The following is a 24,880-nucleotide window of genomic DNA, read 5'->3' as shown; positions in this document are numbered from 1 at the left end:
GGGGCTGGGTGGTAGGTGAGGTAGGGGTGGTAGATAAAATGGGCTAGGAAAAGATGGGGGTAGGATGTGCTCATTATTTAGATATATTTGCATTTGCTGTGCCTGTGGGATATCTGAGGGTATGTTCAGCTGTGGGAGTCTATATGATTGGGAGAGGGGCCAGAGCTGGGGAAAAATATGGTCAGTATGTTAAGGGAGCATTGGTGGTTCAGTGGTAGAAGTCTTGGCTCCCACACGGGAGATCTGGGTTCAATTCCTGGCCGTTGCAGGCTCCTTCCTTCCAGAAATGGTCAATATATCCAATGTAGCTAGGATGATGGACAATTGAGATTGCCCAAGCAGCATGCAAGGAACGAGAAGCAGGAAGCCAAGGTGAGAGAGGAGGGGAAATACCAGCATTTATGGGTGAGCAGATGGGGAGAAGTCAGTAAAGGAGACGGAGGGGAAGGCTAGTTAAGGGAGTGTGATGCCAGGAAGTCAAGCAAGAGGATGCAAAAAATGGTCACCATGGCAAATGCAGCGAAGAGGTCCATAAAACAGGAACTGAAACACTGGACCTCACAATATGGAGCCCATGTTTCAGGGGAAAGGTGGGGAAGGACACCAATGGCACAGGATTGAGGCGGGAATAGGAAGTGAGGAAACAGAGGAGACTCTTGCAAGAAATTTGCTGACAAAGTGAGGAACACTCAAGATAATTTTTTTTAAATAAAAGAAGCTTGAACATTTTTATTGCTGAGTGTAGAATCACATGGAAGAAGGAGAGACTAAAGAGAGAGGAGAGAGTTGATAAAACAGGATAAATGGGGAAGGAAGGGCTCAAGGCCACAGGAGGGAGGATTTACCTTATAGACACGTCTGAGTGGTGGGAAGGAAATAAGGAAGTGTGCAATGTGGAAAGATTTGTAGCAGTCGAGAAGGGGAAGAGGTCCAGGTGTTTCATACTGGGATCTCAGTGATCTTGATGACACAGGAGATCAATGATCTTGATGACATAGGATGAGCGTATGAAGGATTGTGTGTGCTGCACGAGCTCTCTCTGTCTCACATTCCACCTTCCTACCCTTCATCCACCTTCACAGAAACCATCTGGCTATTGGTAAGCTAATTTGTAAAAACGGAGTTCAATGTGTAAGACTGAGATCATAACAGGAACAGAGAAGGACTGAAGGAAGCAGACAGCCATCATTTGTTTCCTTGTCTAATGTTGACTTGTTGCCCTGGATTCTGCATGTGTAGATGGCGCCTCAGCAGGGAACAAAGGATGTAGCTGGATTCTACCCAGGAACTTTGGGCTGAAGTCCTGGTGATGCCTCTAAGAAATGAGAACTTGGGCCAAGTCTTTAAAGTTTAGTTTCTATAGGCTATGTCTAAGAGTCAGATCCACTCTAAACCTCCGTGAATTTTAGCAGCTGCTCCCTAGGCATCAAATGAAAGATTTTTCTGGAAATAGATTTAATCATGGAGAAAACACACAATGGACAATATATAGGAAATCAAGTCTCATTCAAATTGCCGCCTCCTCTTGTATTTCAGTTTTCTTTCACTTTGTAGGCTCATTCTACTGAAGACATATTTTGTCACTGGTCACACTATTTTCCTTTTTTGGGCCCAATTTCAAATGTATACAAGTCAAGAGAATAGAACGATGAGCCCCTATTCACCTACAACCAAGCTTCCTACCCATGATGATTTTGAAGTAATTTCCAGATGGCATATTTTTTCAACTATAAATTTTAGCGTATATCTCTAAAAGACAAGGCCTCTTAAGAAATAACTATCTCAATATCAATATCATAGAAATTAAAATAATATCTTACACTATTAACTATCCAATAAGTACTTAGATTTTCCTGATTATCTTGTAATATTTTTCTAGTTTTAAATTTGAATCAGGACCTCAAATAAAGTCCTTTTACTATATTTGGGTGATCTGCTTGCTCAGATTTACATTTAACCTTGATGATCATTGTCTGAGAGACAGCACTGTGCAATCTTATAACGTCCCCTGATTCTGTCCTTTCTCACAGTGTTGTTATATCTTTTAATTTTAGGAGACCTAAGGAAGAATTGCAGGTTCAGATACCAAGGCCTCCAGAGTTTAACTTTAGAATTCCTTTCTAGACATGCCTAGAAGGGTGAGTATAAAGACAGTGAATAAAGAAAAGAGGATAGAAGGAGGAATTGCTGCTGTGAGCAGTGAGGAGACAAAAGAGAACTCGAGGACAAAAGACAACGTGAAAGGTAACAGGGACTTACATAACTCCCATCCACTGAGAAGCCCGCAATCATCACTAGTATCTTATCTTATACATTTTTTTTGTATCTCCTCAGTGAGCAGGTGGTAAAAAATGACTCTTTAAATAATGACATTCTATTTATATAGCACCTTTCCCCAAACAGCCTATTAAATGGCTGAACAGACATTGTCAAAGTCATCCCCTGTGTAAAGAAGGGAAGTAGTAGGAATTCTAATTTCCATTTTACAGATGATGGAACATGGTCGAGAAGGCAAGGATGATTGTGGCTCACACCTAACAGCTCTTAGTCATTTGTCAAGAATTGGGCAAACATTTGGTGACATTATCTAATTTAATCTTTTTAACAAGCCCATGACATTGGTCCTGGTATTATCCTCCAACCCATGATGAAAATGACACTCAGAGAGGGCAAGCAGCTTGTCCACAGCTTCAGATTTAGAAAATGATGAAGCAGAGATGGAAACTCAAGGTTGTCACATCACTGTACCCTCTTTTCCAGGTCAGTCTACTTGCCACTAAATCAGCGATCATTTCTGCATATACTTGCTCACTGGCAAAATTCCATTCGAAGGGAGGTTAAAGGTCATCTTCAAATCTAATAACAGGGTATGGTGTACTGGAATTGACAAAGCATTTCCCCACAGTCTCTCTTATTTCTTTGCATATAATCACCCTGAAAAATAGACAGGGCAGGTGTGTTAATTTGTGCTTCACAGAGGAAATTGAGGTATAAGTCGCGTGGTCATGTTAGTTAGTGATCACAGAGCTTGTAAAGCAGCTGGTGTCACGGAGGAAGTTACTGGCAGAGCTAGGACCGAAGGCCCTCTCTTCCTATTCCAAACCTGTGCGTCTCGGGTTTTCTTTGCAAACCTCATGGGCTCACAGCTTTAGTGGCTGACTTCTCTCCATGTCCCCTCTGATATTCCTTAGGAGGAGTCGAGCAGGGTTATTACAAATTAAATATCTGGATGCTTGAACTGATGAACAGGAAATGAGGCTGCGAATGCTCAGAGGAATGGAATCAAGATGCATTTTTTAAAGTAGAATTTTGGGCCAAGTGGCCTCTTTCTGTCCTGCCCTTCCCTGTGTCCTTCCAGTCTCCATGGAAACCCTAAATCAATGCAGCATATGTTGATTCATGTTTCTACTGTTACTAGGAAGCTACAAAGTGGAAATTGCTTTTAAAAGATTTATGGAAGAGCTTTAGCATGCTGACCAGAATTCAAATCTAATATCCAAATGACTGTTTTATTAAAAGCTTTTATTGTGGTACTAGGTGGGATGTTGATTAAATAAACACACAGGGGGCATTTAGCAATAAACCTCCTCCTCCACGGTGACGGTTTTTAAACATATTATATTGCAGATTTAAATTCCCTTTATCTTCAATTTAATTACAATGCCAGGTGATCCTTTTGCTCTTGATTAATTCTACCCTGCCCCGATCAGACTGTTGGGATAGCTTGCAAAGGCCTTTCTGTACCTGTGCTGCTGCAGCTGTCCTGAGTATCATTGCATTCTGTTAGCTTCAGTCTTGACCACGAGACCGCTGAAGTCTAACATGCTTCTGTCATAAGGAATCCTCGGTGCTTTTTCAGATTTTTCATAAACTCAAAATCAAACTCAGTCGACATTTACTAAACACCTGCTCCCTGTGAGGCAATGAGAATTAACAGCAAAGGGAGTAAGTCATAGAGTCTGTCTTATTGGCGCGCACAGTCAGTTGAGAGAATCAGAAAACATAAATCACAGGGATAAACTAAGCCCATGGTGTGGGCTGTCAGAGACTCATGCAGCAAGGTGCTGCTGGTATTTGGATGGAGAGGTTCCTTCTGATTGGAGAAGTTCTGAAAAAGCTTTGGAAAGGACAATTTTTAGTTTGAGGTAATGAGTTTAGAGAAGGAGCTGGGAGTTAAGCAGCAGTTTGGGGCCGGGTGCAGTGGGTCATACCTGTAATTCCAGCCCTTGAGGAGGCAGAAGCAAGAGAATTGCTTGAGTCCAGGAGTTTGAGCCAGCCTGGACAGCATACCAAGACCCTATCTTCAATAAATAAATAATGAACAAACAAACAAGCAAACAAATAAATAAAAGAGAACAGGCAAATCATTTCTGGGCAGAGGGAACAGCAGAGGAATCAGACAGACTCCAAGACTTACTCCTTTTGCTGTTACTCCTCATTGCCTCACATGGAGCAGGTGTTTAGTGTGTGTGTGTGTGTGTGTGTGTGTGTGTGTGTGTGTGTGTGTGTGTGTGTGTGTGCGCGTGTGTGCATGTGTGCAATTGGATATAAAACTGGATAGATAAATGGGACCAACTCATTGTCAGGCAAAACAAAGAGCTGCAATAGTGTCCATCAACAATGACATCACAAATGATCCACATTATGGTAGCTGTTCAGTGGGGTAGCTCTGGTGGTAGTGTAGTGTGCAATTGCAGGTGGGCGGAGGACAAATGAGGCAGGGGATCAGTTAATTAAGAGGGGCAGGAGGACATGCATGCCACATGCTGGGGGCCGAACAGCCTCTGACACGGCAACATCAATGAATGGGAGGGATCCAAGTTAATAAATATTTCAGAAATATGGCAAGATTTAAAAAACAAATTCAGTAAGGGGAATGGAGGAAAAGAAGTCAGAAATGCCTGTACTCATTGCCCTGTGGGTCGAGGACAGAGTGGTCTTATGAACAAACACAGGGAATCCAGCAGGAGAGGAGGATTGGGGTAGGGACAGTGATTGTTTCAAGACAGGTTGGTGAGCAGGGTCTGAGACACGAGGAGCTGTCCAACAGAGCTCTGGAAAAGCAGGTGGCACTCCAGAGAGGCAGGACTAAAGCCTCGGTTCTGGAGAGAAGTGGTGGGTGCCTGAGAGGAAAGAGCTTCCCACACGGGTCAAGTGTAAAGTAGGAAGAGCAGGAAGAGCACAGGGGTGCCGGGCAGCCCAGAGGCAAGGGCGGGGCTTGAAATCTCTGTTTTTCTGGGAAAAACTGTGAGTGTGACCAGTTGAGATGTCCTGTGTCCAGTCTTCAGCCAGCACGTCAGGAGCCAGAAAAGAATCCAGAGCTCTGTGTTCTGTGCACCTCCTCCTGCCTGTTGTGTCACCTTGAAAAAGGCACTTCATCTTTTCTCGCCTCGGTTTTGGTTTTTTTTTTTTTTTGCCTGTAACATGGAAATAATAATACCCTCCCTGATGATGGCATTGGATTGTTGCGTGACAAACATGAAAATGCTTGTGGATCCTGTGTGTTAAGTCATAGACAGACTCTATGACTTATTCCCTTTGCTGTTAATTCCCATTGTCTCACACGGAGCAGGGGTTTAGGCGGGCAGGCCCTCTCTCAAGAGCACCTGGCCCTGCTTGCTGTTTCCCATTTCTTTCCTCCAGGAAAGAGGACAGTGCTAGAATGCTTTATTTTAGGTTCAGCTTATTTTTCCTTAATTTGTGTCCTCCCATGAGAGAAGGTCTGCACTAGGTCTGCGCTTCTCAAACTGGGGTGCTTTGTGGTTACTTCTTGGCGTTTAGGAGCGTTTTGGCAAAAAAAGTTTGGACTAGTTTTAGTTTTCTGTTTTTCCTTGTGTTATACGTGCTCACGTACTCTTGTCCCTCTGTTCTTTATATTCCTGCTCCTTGCTTTGAATCTTTCTGAGTTACTATAGCTTTTCTTGAACATTTGACTTATTGACTTTCTGTGACTATATTACTTCTCTGAAGGTTAATCGAAGATTCTGATGCCTGGTAAATATTGATTCACCTTCACTTGAAACTTGGGCCCATTTGCAGCCCTGGCCTCTCTCCCTGGGGCCTTTGCTTCCTAGATACCAGCCTGGGCAGCATGAGATGTGGAGAAGGCCTTTGTTCCACTGGTTTAGCACTGCTAGGAAGAGTCCCATGATAACACTACCTTTGTGTTAAAGTGAGGGGCTGGACACATCAAGCTTGCTATCACACACCAGCTCTGCCACTTGTAAATTGCTTGTCTATTTTTCCATCTGTAAAAGGGGAATGATAAAGGTGTCTGGTCCTTTGCAAATTTGTTGTCAGAATTAAATAAAAATATAAACATATAAGTAATTAAATAAGAAGACTTAAGTACAGTGTTTAGCATAGTGTCTGGCTCATACTAATTGCTCATTAAACATTAGCTGTGTGAATTTGCCTTGTAGTATAAACATATTTTAGTTTAGGGAAGGGCTTCACAATTCACCAGCTTATCTGTACTGTTTCTTATGGTACAGTGTGCCAGGAAAGCATCCAGAAGTGAAGGATTCTCTTTCTACTTAAGTTCTAAATCTTAGCTAGCAACAGGGTTCAAGAAAGGAGTTATAAGGAATGGGAAACGGTCTGTTTGCATCTTATTTTATGATACAAAATTCCCTTTCTTTAACAGAGGGGCACTGGGGACATTATCAGAGAGAGAGACAATGAGTCACTGTGGAGGCGGCATCAGAATTTTTGTTTCCTCCTATCATCAGGTGATGAGTAGTTATGGCAATGTCATTTCACTGCGAGAATACAGGTTATGCACCAATAGATCTGCCCAGAAACGCTGGGTCCCAGTATGACGTAGTAGAAAAAGCTTTGTCATAAGACACAAATTCTGGTCCTTGTGCCCCCTCCTGTATGTTGTGTCACCTTGAAAAAGGCACTTCACCTTTCCTAGCCTCTGTTGTTGTTTTTTTGTCTGTAACACGGGAATAATAATACCCCTCTCTGATGATGGCATAGGATTGTTGCGTGACAAACATGAAAATGCTTTATACATCTTAAAAGGTTAAACAAATGGAATCTATTATCATTATCATAAAGCCATCACTTTCTGTTGAGATTTCTGCAACCCTCTGGGTTTCAGAAATGACTTGCAGCAAAGACTGGGTGAGTTGGCTCCTGAGTGGGAGTGTAGACGCAGCCTTAGAGACCTAGAGCAAAATGAGAAGACACGCCTTCTCCCAGGACACTGGTCTGCAAACTTTAGCATGCATCAGAATCACCTGGAAGTCTGGGCCCATCCCCAGAGTTTCTGAGTCTGTAGGTCTGGGGGTGGGGCCTGAGAATTTGAATTTTTAACCCTTCCCAGGTGATGCTGACACTGCTGGTCCCGGTACCACACTTGGAGAAACACGGTACTAGGGCAAGCAGGAAGAGAGTCCTCCTCCTGGAACTGAAGCAGGCAGTGTGAAGACACATGTGGGTAAGGAGCTTTGGAAGAAAAAAGGGAAAAGACAGAAAAATAGGGGATCATGTGTAGCTCGGGCAGAACAAAGAGGAAAGTCTTACTCCATGACAAAAGCAAGTAGGGGGAAGTTGCTAGGTGATGATGAGGGAGAGAGGTGAGTCTCTACTGTAGGAAAAGCCAGGTGAGAGGCAAGTGTGGGAAATCTGCATGTTTGGGGAGGCAGAGGAGGTGGAGATTTCTCATTATGAAGTGGGGAGCTGTGTGTTTGGCATGGGCTGGGGTGGGAGTGGAGCTGGGCTAGGGGAGACACACTCTTAGGGTCACGGGGACCGCTGAGACGGGGCAGGGAGGGCTCATTTCAGGGCTGTGTGCTTTGGCTTGGCCATGCACACCATAGAAATTGGGAGCAAGGGGGTGGAATTTAGATGTGTGACCTGCCCCGTAGCTTTCCTGCTCCCTGCATTTATCACATCACATCACACCCAGCAAGACAGCCCCCTCCTCCTGGCTCATTAGGAGATGTGATTCGGCCTGGCTCCTGCTGTCAGCAGCTGTCTGGGGCAAGATCTTTCTGCTCCCTGCTCCTGGCGCCGCAGCTAACCTTCAGCAGGCAGCAGGACTCATTAGAACACGACCCCCGGATGCTTGGTCTTCAGCTCATCGGTGCCTGGAAAGAGTTAATACCTATTCTTTGCTGCCCCTGCACAGCCCTTGGGTGCAGAGGGAGGCAGCTGTGGGCTGTGGGGACTTCTCCCTGGGCTGCAGCCAGAGGAGCTTCAGGTTAGTGAGGCTGAGCTCTGCCCAGGGACACCTCCTGCATCCTGCCAATGAGGATGGGCGTGCAGACTGTGCCCGGGAGCCGAGCCACCGCCCGCTGGGTGTAGGCTGCTTCAGTATTTACTGGATGTGACAGGCAGAGAGAAGAGCTTGCAGCGGGGCCGCTCGCTGCCTGGCTCAAGTGGTGGGAGGTGTGTTGGGCATGCCTGCGTGTGTATATGTGTATGTGTGTGCGCGCCAGTGTGTTCATGCACACATGCCCTTCACCCGCCAAGGATTTGACTGCTAAAAGAAAGATCTACTTTTTCTCCAGAGCTCCTTAACCCGCAGCCTCTCTGACCATCCGGTTGGCAAAGACCCGCAGGCCATGAGGACTGGCCAAAGACAGTGAGTACTGCTTTTGCTTTGCTCTTTCCTCTCTGGGGTGTCTGTGTGCACCGATTGCATTATCCATATTTAATTAATCTGCCTCTTCATGCATAGTGATTGCTTTCTCCCTGCTGAGGCTCTTAGTTTCTCTCCCCCTCTTTATAAATCTTTGCTCTGTGCCTCTAACCTTTGTTTTTTCTTCCCCTTGAGTCTCCTCTCTTTCCATTATGTCCCGTTCTTTCTGCCCCAGACTCACCTGCGACTTGGTGCCCACCTACAAGAGCACATGGACTGCAGTGCCATCATGCCTTTGAACTTCCTGGGCTCTGGGCCATCTCTAGCTCTGACCCTCATATGTCTAGGGCCAAATGGGACAAGAGCCCTGGGGTGTCCGGATGAACAAGGCAGCTGGGTCAGAGAATCCTGCTGATTCTTATGGAGTCTGAGGCTGAGCCCAGTGCAGGGGTGGTGGAGGGTCTGAGTGGCCATTTGGCCAGTGCTGGATCTGGAAGAGAGAGTGGCAGGCAGCTGAATGGCAGGGCAAGCCTGTGTGGGCTGGCAGAGGGATGGGGACACAACAACGAAGGGACAGAAGCCTGGGTGATCCCTGCCCCCGGCGACCTTGCCTGCCATGTATGTGGATAGCAGTCTCTGGCTCCTCTCAGGATCATGGAGACCCCTGCATGGGCTTCCCCTTTCCCTGGAGCCATATCTCATAGTAAGAGGCTTAGGAGCCTCCAAACATGATTTCTAGGGACCCTGACAGCTGCTAAGGGCTTCAATTTCCCGACTTCTGCAAGCAGGTGTAAGCCCTGTTAGGACAAAGATGAAGGAAATGTCCCTGCTCCCTGGGACCACAGTCCACAGGGGATGAGACTTCACACAAAGTCTAACTAATTTTTTCCCTATTTTTATCAAAGTAATCTTTTATTTTATTAATTATAGTGTTATTAGAGAAGCTATTTTTAAAAGGTATCTATAAAATGTCAGGGTATTATAAAAATAATTTAAATGGCGTAGCTCACACAGGAGCCTTATCTATCTAAATTAGGATCCTTTTAAAATGGATTCTCTGTTTGGTGTCAGAGTTCCCCCGGGGAACCCTTTTACGGATAGGCTGCTCTCTTCACGTGTTCCTTCCTATCAGAGTTCTTTTGTGGAAACAAAGGGTTGGAAGCCCTGAGAATGGGACACTCAGGAGAGGAGGACTACAAGTCAATCAGCCCTCAACCTCCATGACCCCTTCCTCCCCCAACCCTCATGTCCTTCCTGCTTCGGGTCAAGCATGGGCCAGTCCCCAGGCTGAGGAAGGTCATGCAGCCTCCATATGGGCAGAAAAGGGTAACTTGCATATTCATTTCTTCAGCCTGAGACTGTGACCCCTGCAGAGGAACAAGCCCGTGTGGTGACGGTGCCTGACAAGCCTTCCTTGAGTTCCTCTAACCTCCTTTCCACTCCCACACCTTCCCGAGTCCCCACACACTCCCACCTAGGGACAGGCGCCCCTGGAGGGAGGTGAGAATCAGAGCAGCATCCGGTCAAATTATTTTGGAGCAAGGGTTGACCCCTTTCCACCGCTCGTTGCTGGCTGGTCACCTGGGCCCCACTCTAGTAAGAGAAAGAGAACAGTAATTTTGGGTTTGCCAGGCCCACACCTCCCCTGAGGCAGGTGCCCCACTTTATTGTGGATGGCCAGTGGTTGGGAAAGTAGGAACTCCTGATTAACAGTCAGCAGTGTGAAGCCACCAATAATGTGTTCTTGTCCATCTTTGGCTCATTGCCCTGGCTAAGGACATGCAACCATTTGTGGGGTCTGGGGATGTTTCTGCAGGGAGGTGTCCCATTGGCAGAAAGCCATCTAAGAGGATATACAGTGCAGTCAGAGGAGAGAGGGTGGCCCCTCTTACAGCAGATTCTTTGATTTTAGGTGAGAGGACGTGAAGGGTAAACCCCTGAGCCCCGCAGTATTATTTCCTGCCCTGACGTCCCTGACCATCAGCCCAAGGGTTAACCGTAAGCGGATGCCTGTATGGCTGCCTTACTGATGCCACGCAGGTAACGCACTGATGACCTGTTTTCTTGTCCCCGCCCCTTTCCTCTTTTCTCTGCCTTCCCTTTCCTTTTGCTATTTGAGCCTGGCCCAGGCCTTCTCAGCCAGCGGGTGGTCCACTCGCCCCTGTCCCCCTAGGCCTATCATGTGGACTGTGCTTTTTTGCCTGTGCGCTTCTTGCAAAGTTGTGCCCTTGCAAGCAGGACCTGCCTTGGCTCCGAGCCCTCCCATTGGCTGGTGGGACATCTTGTCAGAAACTTGTGGGATGGGGTGAGGGACTGTGCATGAGCTTGTATGGAACCATTTAGGGATCTCTCTGAGTTATTGAGAGAGGGGCTGTAGGGAGAAGACATAGGAGGGAAAGCCTAGTGTGTTTTTTAATTTGTATTTATTTATTTTTTTTGAGCAACCTTAACTTTTGACTTTTGCTCCCATTATTTCACACTAAGGAAGGAAGTTATAACTAAGGAAGTTATAATTTAGGTCTCAGCTAGAAAGATAAAAAATAAAAACCATTCTGTCCCAAAGAATAATTTGTTGAAGCTTTGGGAGAATCACAGTTGTCTTGGTAACAAGTCGCACCCTTTACACTGGCCCCTTGCTAAACCTTGTTGAATGGCTTGTGTGGATTTGCCATATTTTGAAAGTCCTCTTAATTGCTCTTTGGGGACAGTGACCTGTGTGTGTTATGATTGATGATCTTGAGGCACTGAGGAAGGAACCAACTTGCTGAAAGTGGGTTCTGACCTGTGGTGAGACCTGAGCAGGGCCTTTACTTGAATTCACAGAATGTGATGACTCAGTTGCTTGCATGGCCTGGTGTCAGACACCCTGTGATTTCCAGGAGTGAGTGGACACATAAGATGCTCGCTGTCTCAGGAGATAGATTAGCTGTAGCCCATGTTTGGAAATGTCATGAAATAGATGGCTTCGCTATGCGGCCTGGCGGAGATTCGAGGTGGGAGCAGGGGAGAGGCTATTTCTGGGAACTTGGATGTTCCAGCCCTGAGAGGTTCTTCAGAGATGTGCTGTGGAATACAAATGCTGTCCATCCCTGCCAAATATCATCCCATCCCAGTCGACATTTGTTGAATAAGATTTCTGTGAACAAATACAATTGCCAGGGATGATAATCCATTTGAAGTAAAAGGAAACGATTGAATTGGATGACCTCTAAGGTCTCTGCCCAGCCCTAGGATTTTTGAAAAACATAGGAAGAGAAAGCCAGGCCAGAAGGATTTCCTTTCAGGCCAGGAGAATCTTCTAGAACAATTTCTGTGGCAGATTGTTACAAATGTATGAGCGGAGTCACTCTTAGGTCCTGATCTGATTATACTAAACCCTTCCCACTTACCTTTGCCCTCAGCCTGAAGAGTTGCCAGGGTTAAAGCTCAGAGCTCAGCGAACTTATCCTGTCGAGAGCCGGAGTACATATTTTCAGCTTTGTGAGCCATATAGTCTGTGCTGCAACTGTCCAACTCTGCCCTTAAAGTTGAAAGCAGCTTTAGATAATATGTAAACAAATGGTATTGTTGCATTCCAATAAAACTTTATTTATACAAACAGGCACCTTTGCAGCACTGTAGTTTGCCAACCTCTGGTTAAAGGTAAACAGAGGCTAGCCAGGCATTGTGGTTTGAGCCTGTAATTCTAGCTACTCAGGAGGCTGAGACAGGAGGGTCACTTGAGGCCAGGAGTTCTATGTTGCCAGGAGCCTGGGCAACATAGAGAGACCATATCTCTAAAAAATGCAAGAAATAAAAAAATTTTTATAAAAGTAAACAGAGGCTAATTTTGGGAGTCAGAAAGAGATATCAGTGTAATTTCCCATGAGATCCTCTACAACAGATAACTATTTAAGTGCCTGATACCATTATATGGGTCCTTTGGAAAATAAAAAATGTGAGAACTTTAAACATACATGTTAAAAATTAAATTATGCCCATTGAGATAAGCCAAAATATAAGTAAGAATATAAGAACTTAGTTAAGCAAGGATAAGAACCGACAGAGGGGACACTGGTTCTTAATTACTTGAGTGTGCCAACTGCTTTCCTCCTTACCTGCAGGCATCAATCCTGTGGGTCTGCAACCATTCATGTTGATAACCAGATTTGTGGGATGAGTGGGGAGGACTTGAATCGGAATTGGCCTGCCTGGAGGCCCCACACTTTGTTCGTTGAGACTCTCTGATCTGCACCCTGCACTCCACAAGCCTCCCTCTCCTCCTGGCATGAGTACTACTTCTGGGGCTTTGCAATCAGAGCTGCTGCTGCTGCTGCTGTTGCTGCTGCTACTGCTGTTACTTTGCCCTCCTTGTGGAAAAGCAAAATGTAGATTGTTATTTTGTCATCACTGTATTTCCTTTCCCTACAGAGAATCCTAATTTAGAAATCCTTCCAAGCTAACGACCTTCATTGACTTACTATCAACTTGCCCTGTCAGCTTTAAAAAGTGTTAAGCCTCTAGGGGCCGGGTAGGGCACCTATGATTGTTCAGGTAGTCAGGATTCTCTAGGTGTTCTCTTCTTGTTCACGAAGTCTTCGGAGACCGCCAGGGGAAGGGTGGGGGCAGTGCTGGCGTCTGCAGCCGCAGCTCCAGGGACCCTTATGGAGCTGACAGCTGTGATCGTGACGGTTTCCCCATCCTTCTGCCCCTGTGCTCCTTGCAGGAACAAAGGGATGAGGACTCGACTGGGATGCCTGTCTCACAAGTCAGATTCGTGTAGTGATTTCACAGCTATTCTTCCCGACAAACCCAACCGCGCTCTCAAGTGAGTAGTATGGCCACGTGGCATTCCCTAGGTGCCTGCTGTGGGGTGCCCGCCATGGGGCTATACTTGTATTATAACTCACTCATCTCTAGTGAGTGGCTGACCAGATAAACCCCAGGACAATACATTCCTGCTTCTTGGCAGCTTCTTTTGTATCACTGGATGTGAATGAAAAGAATCTTTATTTTCCCTTTCAAAATATACAGCTTGGTGATCTCAGAATGGGAATCCCTCCTTTCCCCCTAAGAAAGCCGTATCATCCATCACTCCTGAAACTGTGGACGGTGAAGGATACTTCTTGGTTCTACTTAATTGTCAATCTGAGCTGTCAATTTGGAAATAAACACTCAAACTTACTCTAAAAATATGCTTAGGTTCAGATAATCTGGTTTCATCCCCTCTTCTGTGCTGGTGTTGCATTAAATGTCACAGACGTCACCTCAGTTAACCCTCACACAGCTCTGTGGTAAGCATCATCCCCATTTCAGAGGAGCAGACGTCAAGGTGGCAGTACAAGATGGCGTCAAGAGCTGTGCCTAACTTTTCCGACTCCAAGACCGGTTTTTTCCGTTGCTACCTTGACATCTTTAAATCACACACTTACGTAGCTTTGTTCTTCCGACTGAAAGTCACTGAAATCCAATCCTGAGGTTTTCCCATCAGTCACTTAGCACACCTCATCAGCAAGGGTACCTGCACAACAAATATGTGTATACTGAACCCTGAGTTGTACCCCACAATTTTAAAATAAAAAAATTTTTAAAGTTAAAAAAAAAAGAGTGTACACATTTGCAGTCACAGAATTGCATTGCAGGCATCCAGGTATGGTTTTCATTTGCCCCTCATTGTTCTGGTTTGTTCCCTCGAGTAAACATCGGTGGTCACTGAAGGCGAGGAGGTCACTTCAGAAAGACCCAAGGGAGATGTTTCTTCTCTTCTAGGAGACTATCCACAGAAGAAGCTACAAGGTGGGCAGATTCCTTTGATGTACTGCTCTCTCATAAGTGTAAGTAGAATTCAGGTCACATCCTGTCATGGCAAATCATCCATTTAGTAAAACATGTACCAAAGGCCTCCTGTGATCCAGGTAGGCGCTGGAGGTCCCAGACCTCCATGAGCCCTTCTCTCACAGAGCCTCCTGCCTAGGGGAGCATGGAGATAAAATGAATAATTTAAATACAGTGGGATGAGGGCTTTTTTTCCTGTTGTCTGCGTTCAAAGTATGATCCCCCCGAAGTCTTCATGCCCTCAGCAATTTTAGCAAAAGAGAGTTTAACTTGTGGGTTTGGAATGACAGGCTCAATTGGGAATGACAGACTCTAGGTTCCAGGCAGAGCTTGTTCATAACATTGAGTGACCTTCCCCCTAGATCCCTGGACAGTCTTGGGCAATGCATCAGTCAAATAATGTTCTCTACATTTTATTATTCACTTAAGTCGACAGAATTTTGAATTTTATTGTTACTTTTTATTTTGAGAGTTTGCTACCTTCGCTGCACTGTACCCCTCAATTTCTTACTGGGTATGAATTTTACTGGAATACAACTTTTGCTACCCTCTTCTTCCTCAACTGTAATGCTTTTTGTTTCTCACAAAGGCAGAAATAGTCGTGCATATTGTGCTGTGGGGAGGGTGACTTGCTGTCAGCCAAACTTTTCAGCTCTTGCTTTTCTCATTGTGAAAACTCAAATTCATTGGACTTCAAAATTCCAGTGGCATTAAGTATGTGGGTGTGGCGAGCAGGGGTAAGGAAGTGAAAGGGGTGTTCTGAAGTGACAGGAAGGTTTCAAACAGACATAGTGCTCCTCTTAAATACATCGTGTCATTGTTAGGAGTCCTAACTGATCTGAGAGCAGAAGGGCTGCTTTAATTTGAAGTATTGTTTCCATTCAATTGGGGAACACAGTTTGGTACAATTAAGTTAAGGGCCTTGGGTAGGAGTCAGATGTGTGTTCTAGATTTTGACCCAGCTTTGTTACTAGGTAGTTGAGTGGCCTTGGCGGAGGCCCTAGGTTTTCAGAAGATGTCTTTTGAAGTGATTTTGTTTCCAACTTGAAGGGCAGGTCCCTCCTACTATGCCCCTGCTCCAAATAAACTGATTAACATGCGTTTGAATAGATGTTAAAATGAAATGCAAAATCTAAGAGTAAGCACATATTGTAGCAAGTAATTTTGTGAGACAAATAGTCATTTTAGTGTTCTATGGATTGCACTGAAGAAGGAAGCTAAAACAGCAATAATAGATAGAGCGTTTGCAACATATGGCTTTACCCCAAACAGCAAGCTTATGTGATGATTTGCCAAGGTAATGGCATATGTATGATAATATTTAGGATTTGACAGTAATGCTATTTTTTTAGATGAGGCTATTCTGACTTTTTTTTTTTCTGGAATTGCATTAGGCTAAACAAGTGTCACTACTAATTTATATCTTCTTTTCTGGCTGGATTTGATTCAAGGTCATCTTGAAGTTCGGTTTCTAGTTCAGCCTCAAAACTGAGTCACCAAGTTCAAGTCCCTGAGGCTGTTTCCTCATTCAAAAATGAGGATAGAAATACCTGCTTGCTACCTGTCACCGAATATGAGAAACCTTATGAGAGGACAGTCTTAGATGAGTTTGGGTTCTCTACTCAGAGGTGTTTTGTAAGGACACGGTAGTTTTATTTTTTTTAAACAATAATATTTTATTTATCAAATGCAAAACAAATGTGTCCTGAGAATAAGTTTGCAAATTTTGCTGCCAATTATTAAACCATTATGAACGGCGTTTATGGTTGTGAACTTAGTATGGAAGCTTAGGGTATATTTGTATTGTTGCAGTGACAAGATATGAAAATTTAAGAGGTTTAATTTTAATTTTTTGAGCCAGTGACTTTCAGATCTGAGGACACTCAGTTCTGCTTCTGTCAGGGATGTTTTTGGTTTCCAGGAATGCAATGACACTTTTTCGAGATGGGGATTCTGATAAAGGGTTACAAGTTGACACCAGATTGCTTCTTTTATAACTACTGCAGAAATTCAGGCCTTTTGAACTTTGAAGTTCTATGATCTTTCTTAAAGTCTGATGCTCTGTTTTTATTTCTGTTTAGTACAGAAATAAGAAGGCAGTGGAGTGAATGTCTTTGAGAAGAAAGGGGTCTTTGTTCAGGGATAACTGGTAGAATTTTGAGCTTTTAGGACTTGAGCAGTCACTCCCCTGTGAAGTTGTCAGAGCCCAGATTACTTTGAAGGGTGTTGACAACTTTCTAATAGTCTAATTAATTTGGGTTGGTATTGTGACTCAATTAGGGCTGATTAAGCTTTTCCAAAGGGATTGCTTGTGTGCCGGTCCCTTAGGAGAAACTGCGTTGATCAGAGGTGTGCAGAGCTTTCAATTAAGACAACAAAATGTCCTAAAAAGCAAACAGTGGAGAATCCCTGAATGACTGGGCTCCAGAAAAATGTGTGTCTAGAACCCACTCCCTGGTAATTCTTATACTACTATCCTCTCTACATTTTCCATTTCAGAAAAATTCAGATAATTATTTTCTTCCCATTCTCAATTTGTAGAGCATCTCTGTTATCCCTGTCCCGTTGTTTAGGGCACTCATTTATCTCAAAAAAGAGTTCATTAGGGACAAAGTCTATGATAAGCAGCTGGGATGGGCACAAAGATGAAGGTGGCCCAGTCCACTCCTGGTGAAGAATGCAGCTTTCTGAGAGGACAGTCATGCATATAAAAATAAAGACTAAAAACAATTAAGTGTGCTGGTTACACACTAGGCAGCCTCAAGATTTCAAATAAAAATTTGACTTTCCGCGCTCCTCTTAAATCTCTTCTTGTCAATATTAGAAGACCTAACTTCCGGGCACAGTGGCTCACTTCTGTAATCTCAGCACTTTGGGAGGCTGAGACAGGAGCATCACTTAAACCTGGGTGTTTGAGACTAGCCTGGACAACATAGCGAGACCTAATCTCTATAAAAAATAAAAAAAAAAAAATAGTTGAGTGTGGTGGCATGTGCCTGTCGTCCCACTACTTGGGAGGCTGAGGAGGGAGGGTTGCTTGAGCCCAGGAGTTTGAGGCTGCAGTGAGCTGTGATTGTGTCCAGCCTGGGCAACAGAATGAGACCCCAACTTAAAAAAAAAGAAAGAAAAGAAAAACTCTAACTGATCTGGGAGCAGAAGGGCTTTCAGTTTCAAGGGCTTTTCATTTCTACTTAATTGGGGAGCATGCTTTTGTACAATTTAGTGAAGACCATTGTCTGATGTCAGATCAGTGTTTTGGATTTTGACCCAGCTCTGCTACTGGATAGCTGAGTGGCCTGGGTGGAGTCACTCAGTCTCTTGGAAAATCTGCTTTCTCAGTTATATGAGGAAGAAGCTAGAGTAGGGCATGTCAGAAACTGGATCCTGTTCTGCCATCTTGTTCTAGCATGCTGTCTGTTCTAGCATGATGTCTGTAGTGAACACTGAGGCTGGGCAATAACCTATCACCTACAGCAGGCAGGTGGGTTGACTCAACACTGCCTGCAGGCTTATGCAAAGCTGCTTTCAGGCTGAAATGGCTCCAGCAAATAGAAGAGGGGCTGAGGTGCCTGTGTTGGGGGCTGCCCCCAGCATCGGCAAGATCCCTTCTCAACAGAGCACCTCATAGACTCAAATCTCAGGCAAAAAGAAAGCAACATTGCCAATTTTTACCTTGGAATTAAAAAAACCTGGAAAGCTTTGGAGTGGTTTTTTTTTTTTTCTTTTTTTGAGTTGGAGTCTCACTCTGTTGCCCAGACTGGAGTGCAGTGACCACTCCAGGTCTTGGAAGTGATCGCTCCCTGAGTGCTTTTTTTAAAAAAAAAACAAACAAACAAATGAACAATGAAATTGAAATTGCTGATGACTTCATTCAATAGGGAAGGATTTCTAACCTGTGTTAATTTGGCAACTTTATCCTGTTCATTGGTGACAATTAGACTTGGTGTCTGTGGGTTGCGTATGTTGTCTGCCTAAAGGTGTGTGTGTGTGTGTGTGTGTGTGTGTGTGTGTGTGTGTGTGTGTGTGCGCATGCACCCAGGAGTTTTTCTGGCTCTGCAGCTCATACCCAGGAGAGCAAAAGTTCCTAGTTTGTGAAAGATCTTTTCTGACAGGTTGCTAGAGAACAGGCACAAAATGGTGTGTATTCTTCCTTATTCCTCATGAGGTTCAAGCATATGCTTGTTATTGGTCCAGCTTTTTTTTTTTTTTTTTGGACATTAAAGTTAAATTCATTCTATTTTAAGGTAAAGTGAAGACAGGATTTCTTTCCCTTTCCTCTCACCTCCTACACCCATCCCCACTCCTGGATGACCAAGCATCTGGCCCTGGACATTTGTCTCAAACAAGGCGTTAGCCTTGTTTTGTTGTTTGCATGGAGCACAGAGGATCTATGCCGACCTGTCCCCGCCACATCCTAGGAATGCTGGGTTAGTGGGATAGGACTGTTGAAAGCTCTTTTGCATTTGCAGAGTTATTACCTATCCCTGAGGAAAGGAGACCTTTTAGTTTTTAAACTAAAAGCTTTAGTTTTTAAAAATTAGCCCCTTTGAGATAATGGTTGAGATACAGAAAAGTTTAATGGCTTGAGCTGATCATATGGCAACCAAGCAGAAGACACAAACAAACAGACAATCAAATAAGCAAACATTAACATTAACAGCTCATAAAATTCCTTAAATCATTCATCTAACGTACATATATAACATACAGTCTAACAGGCAAGCTTCCATATTCAAGCACAGCCCTCCCTGCGTCCTTCTTAAAGCTAAAACGTTCTGGAACGGTGTTACTCAAAGTGTGATCCAATGAAGGCAGCCCCAATATCTGCCAGGAGCTTGTGAGAAATGACTGTGTCGGGGTCCTGTCTTAGACCTGTTGAATAAGAATCCCTGGGGGTGGGGCCCTGGGAGCTGTTTTCTGCACATCTAAGCTTGAGAAGCCCTGTTCTCAAACATAAGCAAGTAAAACCATGAATAGAGAGCATCTTGGTGAGAGAGGTGGCCCATGCTTTCCAAGAAGCTACTGAACCGTCTCGTATTGTATCTCTCCCAAGTTCTCAAAAAGTGCATGCCTTTAACTGTGCCTCACGTATCACAGATTCCACATATGTAGCGTGGAGGGCTCCACAGTAAATAAACAAACATGGCAAGTGTACTTTCCAGATAAAAGGATAAATGGAAGGTATGCATTAGAAATAGATGTGTGAAGTGGAGACGGATGGTAGGAAAACTGCTTTGCTTTCTTGCCATCATTTCCACATTGTGGTAATTTGTACTTGGACCCAAGGATGTGAGTCCACGTGGCCTTTACAGAAGGAATGCCTGGAAGATCTTAAGCAACTATTAAAAGCTCATTGAAAAAGGTCCACTGAAAAGGTCTGAATGAAAGCAGCTGAGCAGGCATCCAACCCATTCTGTTACTTACCAGCGATGTGGCCTGGGGGTACATCACTTAACCTCTGTGAACCTCGCTTCCCTCATCTGTGAAAGGGGAATGATTACCTTGTACAACTGTGAGATATCAATGTGACTATGGTTCTGAAATGCTAAGCAAGATGGCTTGTACATAGAGGGGCTCCATAAAAGATAGCTATTTTAAATTATTTTTGCTATAACACAATCAAACATTCATTGAGAAAAACCTGCATTTTATGCCTCTTCTACGCCAGAGATGGTGCCAGCTTCTTGATCCCACAGATATCCTGAATTTGAGACTGAGAGTAGTTTTAGAATCACCAATGGGGCTTATTCAGATTCTGTAATCCTCAGTCCCATTGCCTCGGGAGCTTTTCATACCCCTTCCTCACACCTCCTACTTCCCTCAGGAATGTGAGAGAATCCTGCTGGGGATATCGTGTTTAAAAGCCCAGAAGGTGAATCTGATATTTTCTCTTTGCGACTCCCTGCAGTATTCCTACAGCAAATGCACCAGACCAATAGTTCTCAATACTTGGTTTTTAAAAATCATTTAGGATTTCAAAAATCCATAGACTGGTGTACATGGGGTTTGTGATACTTCTTTTGTATGAAAGGATTCATTTGTGAATGATCCTGTTAGGGCCACATTACTTTTGTCTACCCCTTACTAGAAAACTTCTTGCTAGTTTCCTGCCATCGTTGTAAGTACAAGTTCTACTTTGTTTTCTCTCTCTCTCTCTCTCTCTTTCGAGTTGAAGTCTTACTCTGTTGCTTAGGCTGGAGGGCAATGGTACGATCATGGCTCACTGAAACCTCAACCTTCTGGGCTCAGGTGATCCTTCCACCTCAGTCTCCTGAGTAGCTGAGACTACAGGTGCGCACCATCATGCCTGGCTAATATTTTTATTTTTTGTACTGACAGGTCTCACTATGTTGTCTAGACTGGACTCAAGCAACCCCCTCACCTCGGCCTCTTGAAGTGCTGGGATTACAGGTGTGAGCCACGGCACCTGGCCTACCTTGTATTTTTCTGATTACTTGTCTCAGCTTCTGCTTGATGAAATAGGGAAGAAAACAGGACTAGAAGTTATAAGACCCAGGGTCTCCCTTCCCTCCTGCTACCACATCCTAGGGCTAAGCAGTCATACAACCTTCTAGCTTACCATTACTTTGTGTCCAATGTAGGGTTTGGCCATAGGATCTCTTATTTCCTTTCTAGCTCAAAGATACTAACAATCATCAAGTCCTTCTACAAAAATAATATCTTGCTATATATGTAATAACAAAGTACAGATCATTAAAGAAAATTACATTAATCACAAGCCTGAAGTATAATTATCACACCAATTGCTTGCCAATAAAATACGTAACTGGAAACAATTTGTTCTCCAAGTACTCTTCCTACCTAATCTGGCTTTGCCCCAGTTATTTGTTTAAAAAAATTTATTGTATAGATAACACACAAGGAAGGCTCTGATCCTGATGCTATTCTCATCACAAATTTCAAGCCGTGGCTTGGTTCTGAATCAAAGAGGTTTTGGCTTCCCCATCGGCACGTGTACCCTGGATTTTATAAATGTGTTTTCCATTCCTGTCCTCTGTCTGGCCTTGGAACCCACTCACTAGTTTATTTTCTCCAATTGATCCAGGATATAAGAGGACTCTCTGGTCTTTGGACAGCACTTTGATAAACAGGGAGCTGTAAAAAATTTTTTTTCTTGTGATCTTGTATTTTTCCAAGCCTGGGAACTAAGCAAGGCTCAAGCCCACCCCTGATGCCAGCCACATCAGGGCTCCTGGACCTTGAACTGTTACCTAAGCCTCACTCCCTGCTGCCCCAGCTGCACTGCTCATTCACAGTGACCCAATTTCTTTTCTTATGTAAGCACCCTGCATCAAAGAACTAGAGGGAGAAAGCCAGCCGCAGGCAGCATGTGCGGTATGTTCTTGGAGATTCTGTGGATGCTCAGGCGGATGCCAATATTCTGCTCATTATTCCAGGAATACTGGACACAAGTTTTTTCCTTCCTGCCACGAGATGGGCACCAATCTCAAAAAATGTGAGATGTTCTTAGCACCTTGACTTCTTAAAGAGTCACACGAAGAATACCAAAGTGCAGTAAAAATGAAATGACAAAAAGGCAGGGTCTTCTGTTTCTCCCCCATCTTTCTGAACTGCTCATCACTCCACTGCCTTGAAGTCACCAGGATTATTTTTGTGTATTGGACGGGTGTGCTTTCTGGATAAATGGGGGAGATGCATTAGAAACAGACGTGTGGAGTGGAGATGGGTGGCAGGGAAACTGCTTTGCTTTCTTGCCATCATCTCCACATTGTGGTCATTTGTACTTGGACCCAGGGATGTATAGAAGGAATGCCTAGTATATATCATATTTAGCAACTATTAAAAGTTCATTGAAAAAGGGCCATTGGAAAAGGTCTGAACGAAAGGAACTGGACAGCCTTCCAACCCATTCTGTCATTTACCAGCGATGTGGTCTGAGGCAGAGTTTACTTAACTTCTGTGACCTCACTTTCCTCCTCTGTGCAAGGAGAACCTACGTGATGACGCCTGAAGCCACTGAAGACCAGAAATCATAGTCGTCTCTAAGTGGGATGGAACACTCGCTGTCTGTCAGTCTCTGCATGTTGTTAACATGTATGAACTCACCACATCCCTAAAACCTTAGGGCACAGGTGTGGCTAGGATCTGCATACAGATGAGAGAACTGAGGTGTAGAGCAGGCTAAGCCTTTTGCCCAAGGTCACAGCTAGTGTGTGTCAGAGCCAGGACTGCAATCCCAGACAGAACAGCTTCAGGGGTCAGAGAGAAGTCACTCTTTCCCGCAGCCTGACATCTCTGGGGGTAGCTGAGGGGTGGGACTGGGGTCTAGGGCACAGAGGAAGCACAGCTATTGCAAAGCCTGACACCCTGAGGATGCCTGTGGATGTGGATGAACTTTGCAGAGATAACCCAGCATCCTGCATTTGGAACTGACTGGAGTTTGTGGACTAGCTGAAGGGAGGGGGAGAGGGTCCTGGTGGAGGGAGAGGGCAATGATGGAAGGTGGGGGACAGGGGAAGGACAGAGAACAGAAGAAAAGGGAGAGAGGCAGGGAAAGATGCTAAGCAGTCAGGGAGAGGCGAGCCGAAAAGCCTGCTGGGAGGAGGTGGGAGGTGGAGGGAAGGGGAGAAAGAGTGCGGGACTGGCTCTAGGCCCACACGGTTTGTTTGCCAGGTTGCATGAGCAGGAAAGGTGGGCCAGGTTGAGGGTGAGGGGGAAGGGTCTGTCCACAGAAGCCCACTGCTGCCATCTGTTCTGAGCAAGAGGAGGGGCTTACTTCCATTGTTCTGGGTGAAGTCTCTTTGCATGGTGACCTTCCATGGCCTGCCTTGCCTAGTGTGGGTCCTGAGAATATAAAAAGGGTGAGGGGGGGTTGAGGAAGAGAGGGTGGGCGTAGACAGAGGTGGGCAGAGGAGGAGGGCGAAAGTTGGTGCAGTCTGTGCAGGCCTTTGTGATCTAATGGGGCATCTTTGCTGCAGTCTGTTCTCTGCTCCTTTCAGATCCGGATCCTCCCAGGGAGGGCCATTCTCCTCGCCTTCCCCATTTCTCCAGCTCTTCCCTTGAAATCCCTGGCATCTTCCAAGTGCCATCTTTTGTTTTGGTTCCCCTCCCACTCCCTCTGAGCCCCCTGGGAAATTCAGGTCAACCCGTTTGGGGCTGAGGCTGCTTGAGAGAACACCACATTTCTACAAGGTCCCTCAGCCATGCTTTGTTAGTGTCCCCAGGCCATGGCTGGGAAAGTTGCCTGTCTGTTCTCTGAGGCACCCCAGCATCTTGGGAAGCACACTTCAGTCCTTTTAAAATGAAAAGACAAGAGAAGAGACAGGGCAGGCCACTTGAGCCAAGGGAGAGAAGTGAGTTGAGGCAGATTCTAGATCATGGGCGGCACATCATACTCCCCATTCTCACCACAGAGAAGGTGATGGCAGGTGTCCCTCTCCTGAAGAGTCTCCAGATCTGTGAGCCCGATGGCACATTTGCCAGGCTGTGGCATACGCTCAGTGTGTTTACTTGACTAGGGGTTACTGTCTTTCCCTCGTTTGGAGGAAGTGATCATCTGAGGCCCACTAACCATCAGCAGAGGAAAGACAGACAGGGTGGGCATGGAAGTCATGCAGACATGTGAGCAGATCCACTTATCACCTTTTCTTGGCCCAGTAACCATAGACCACAAACACTCTATGTCCCTCTTTCCTTAGATGTAAAATACACTTCACTATGAGCTCATGTTTATTGACTGCGTATAATGAACTTGCAGGCACTTTTCTATGGTTTGCTTCATTTAATCCTCACATAACAGTTCAAGGCAGTAAATCCCAACATTATTCATTATTCCCATTTTACAGATGAGGAGGCTTGGGCTTTGAGATGTTAAGGCACTTTTCCAAGGTCACGTAGGATTCAAACCAAGGCTGTCTGACTCCAGAGCCTCTGCCTTCTTAGTAGGGTGACTGTAAAGATTAAGTGAGTTAATGTGTGTAAACTGGGCAGCGCAAATCTTGGCCTGGAGTAGGTCCTCAGTGGGTGACGGTGATGGTATTGAGGAGGAGGAGGATGGAAAGCAATCAGCTAGAGACTGTCTGATGGGGGCTAGTCTAAATTGCAATGGGAGGGCAGAGCAGAGCATGAACTCTACCTGGGAAAACTTGTCAAATCAAACTCCTCACTTTACAGATGAGGATGCTGGGACCCAGTGGAGTCCAAGGTCATATGTTTCATTATGGGCCTGACTCTGATTAGAACAAGACTTGTGGTGCTTCTGCCTGGGCAGTCTGCCAGGTGATGACAAGCTACAATGAGTCTGCCACTCATCTTATTCCAAATTCCTGACTCCATGGAGTCAGCCTTGGCTCACTTGTAAATCAGTTGAACTCCCCTGCCCGGCCTCACCCTTGCTTCTATGTTCTTATTCTACGCTCTGATAGCTCTCCTTTCGCAGTGACTTTTCTCTACCCCACCTGTACATGTCACTGTCTGTGGTGCCACTAGTGG

The 24,880-nt window shown here is 45.0% G+C and overlaps 1 protein-coding gene across 5 annotated transcripts in view; it reads left to right on the top strand.

The window, feature by feature from the left end:
- RGS8 (regulator of G protein signaling 8) overlaps positions 1 to 24,880 on the top strand; it is a 39,180-nt gene that overhangs the window by 5,531 nt on the left and 8,769 nt on the right. The window contains exons 2-6 of one of the 5 annotated variants that reach the window (XM_008074408.2): positions 7,334 to 7,447; positions 8,523 to 8,596; positions 10,506 to 10,633; positions 13,299 to 13,400; positions 14,342 to 14,406. In XM_008074408.2, coding sequence (XP_008072599.1) covers positions 10,608 to 10,633; positions 13,299 to 13,400; positions 14,342 to 14,406 — 193 coding nt within the window. In that variant the 5' untranslated portion in view covers positions 7,334 to 7,447; positions 8,523 to 8,596; positions 10,506 to 10,607. Of the gene's footprint in view, positions 1 to 7,333; positions 7,448 to 7,999; positions 8,213 to 8,319; positions 8,401 to 8,522; positions 8,597 to 10,505; positions 10,634 to 13,298; positions 13,401 to 14,341; positions 14,407 to 24,880 lie in introns of those variants that run through there. The other 4 variants (XM_021707210.1, XM_021707209.1, XM_008074407.1 and 1 more) reach the window with 4 other exon arrangements.

Source organism: Carlito syrichta, unplaced genomic scaffold, assembly GCF_000164805.1.
Source record: "Carlito syrichta isolate Samal-C Ts95f unplaced genomic scaffold, Tarsius_syrichta-2.0.1 Scaffold316427, whole genome shotgun sequence".
Taxonomy (NCBI): Eukaryota; Metazoa; Chordata; class Mammalia; order Primates; family Tarsiidae; genus Carlito; species Carlito syrichta.
Note: the sequence above shows the minus strand (reverse complement) of the source record. Positions and strands in the feature narration are given on the sequence as shown.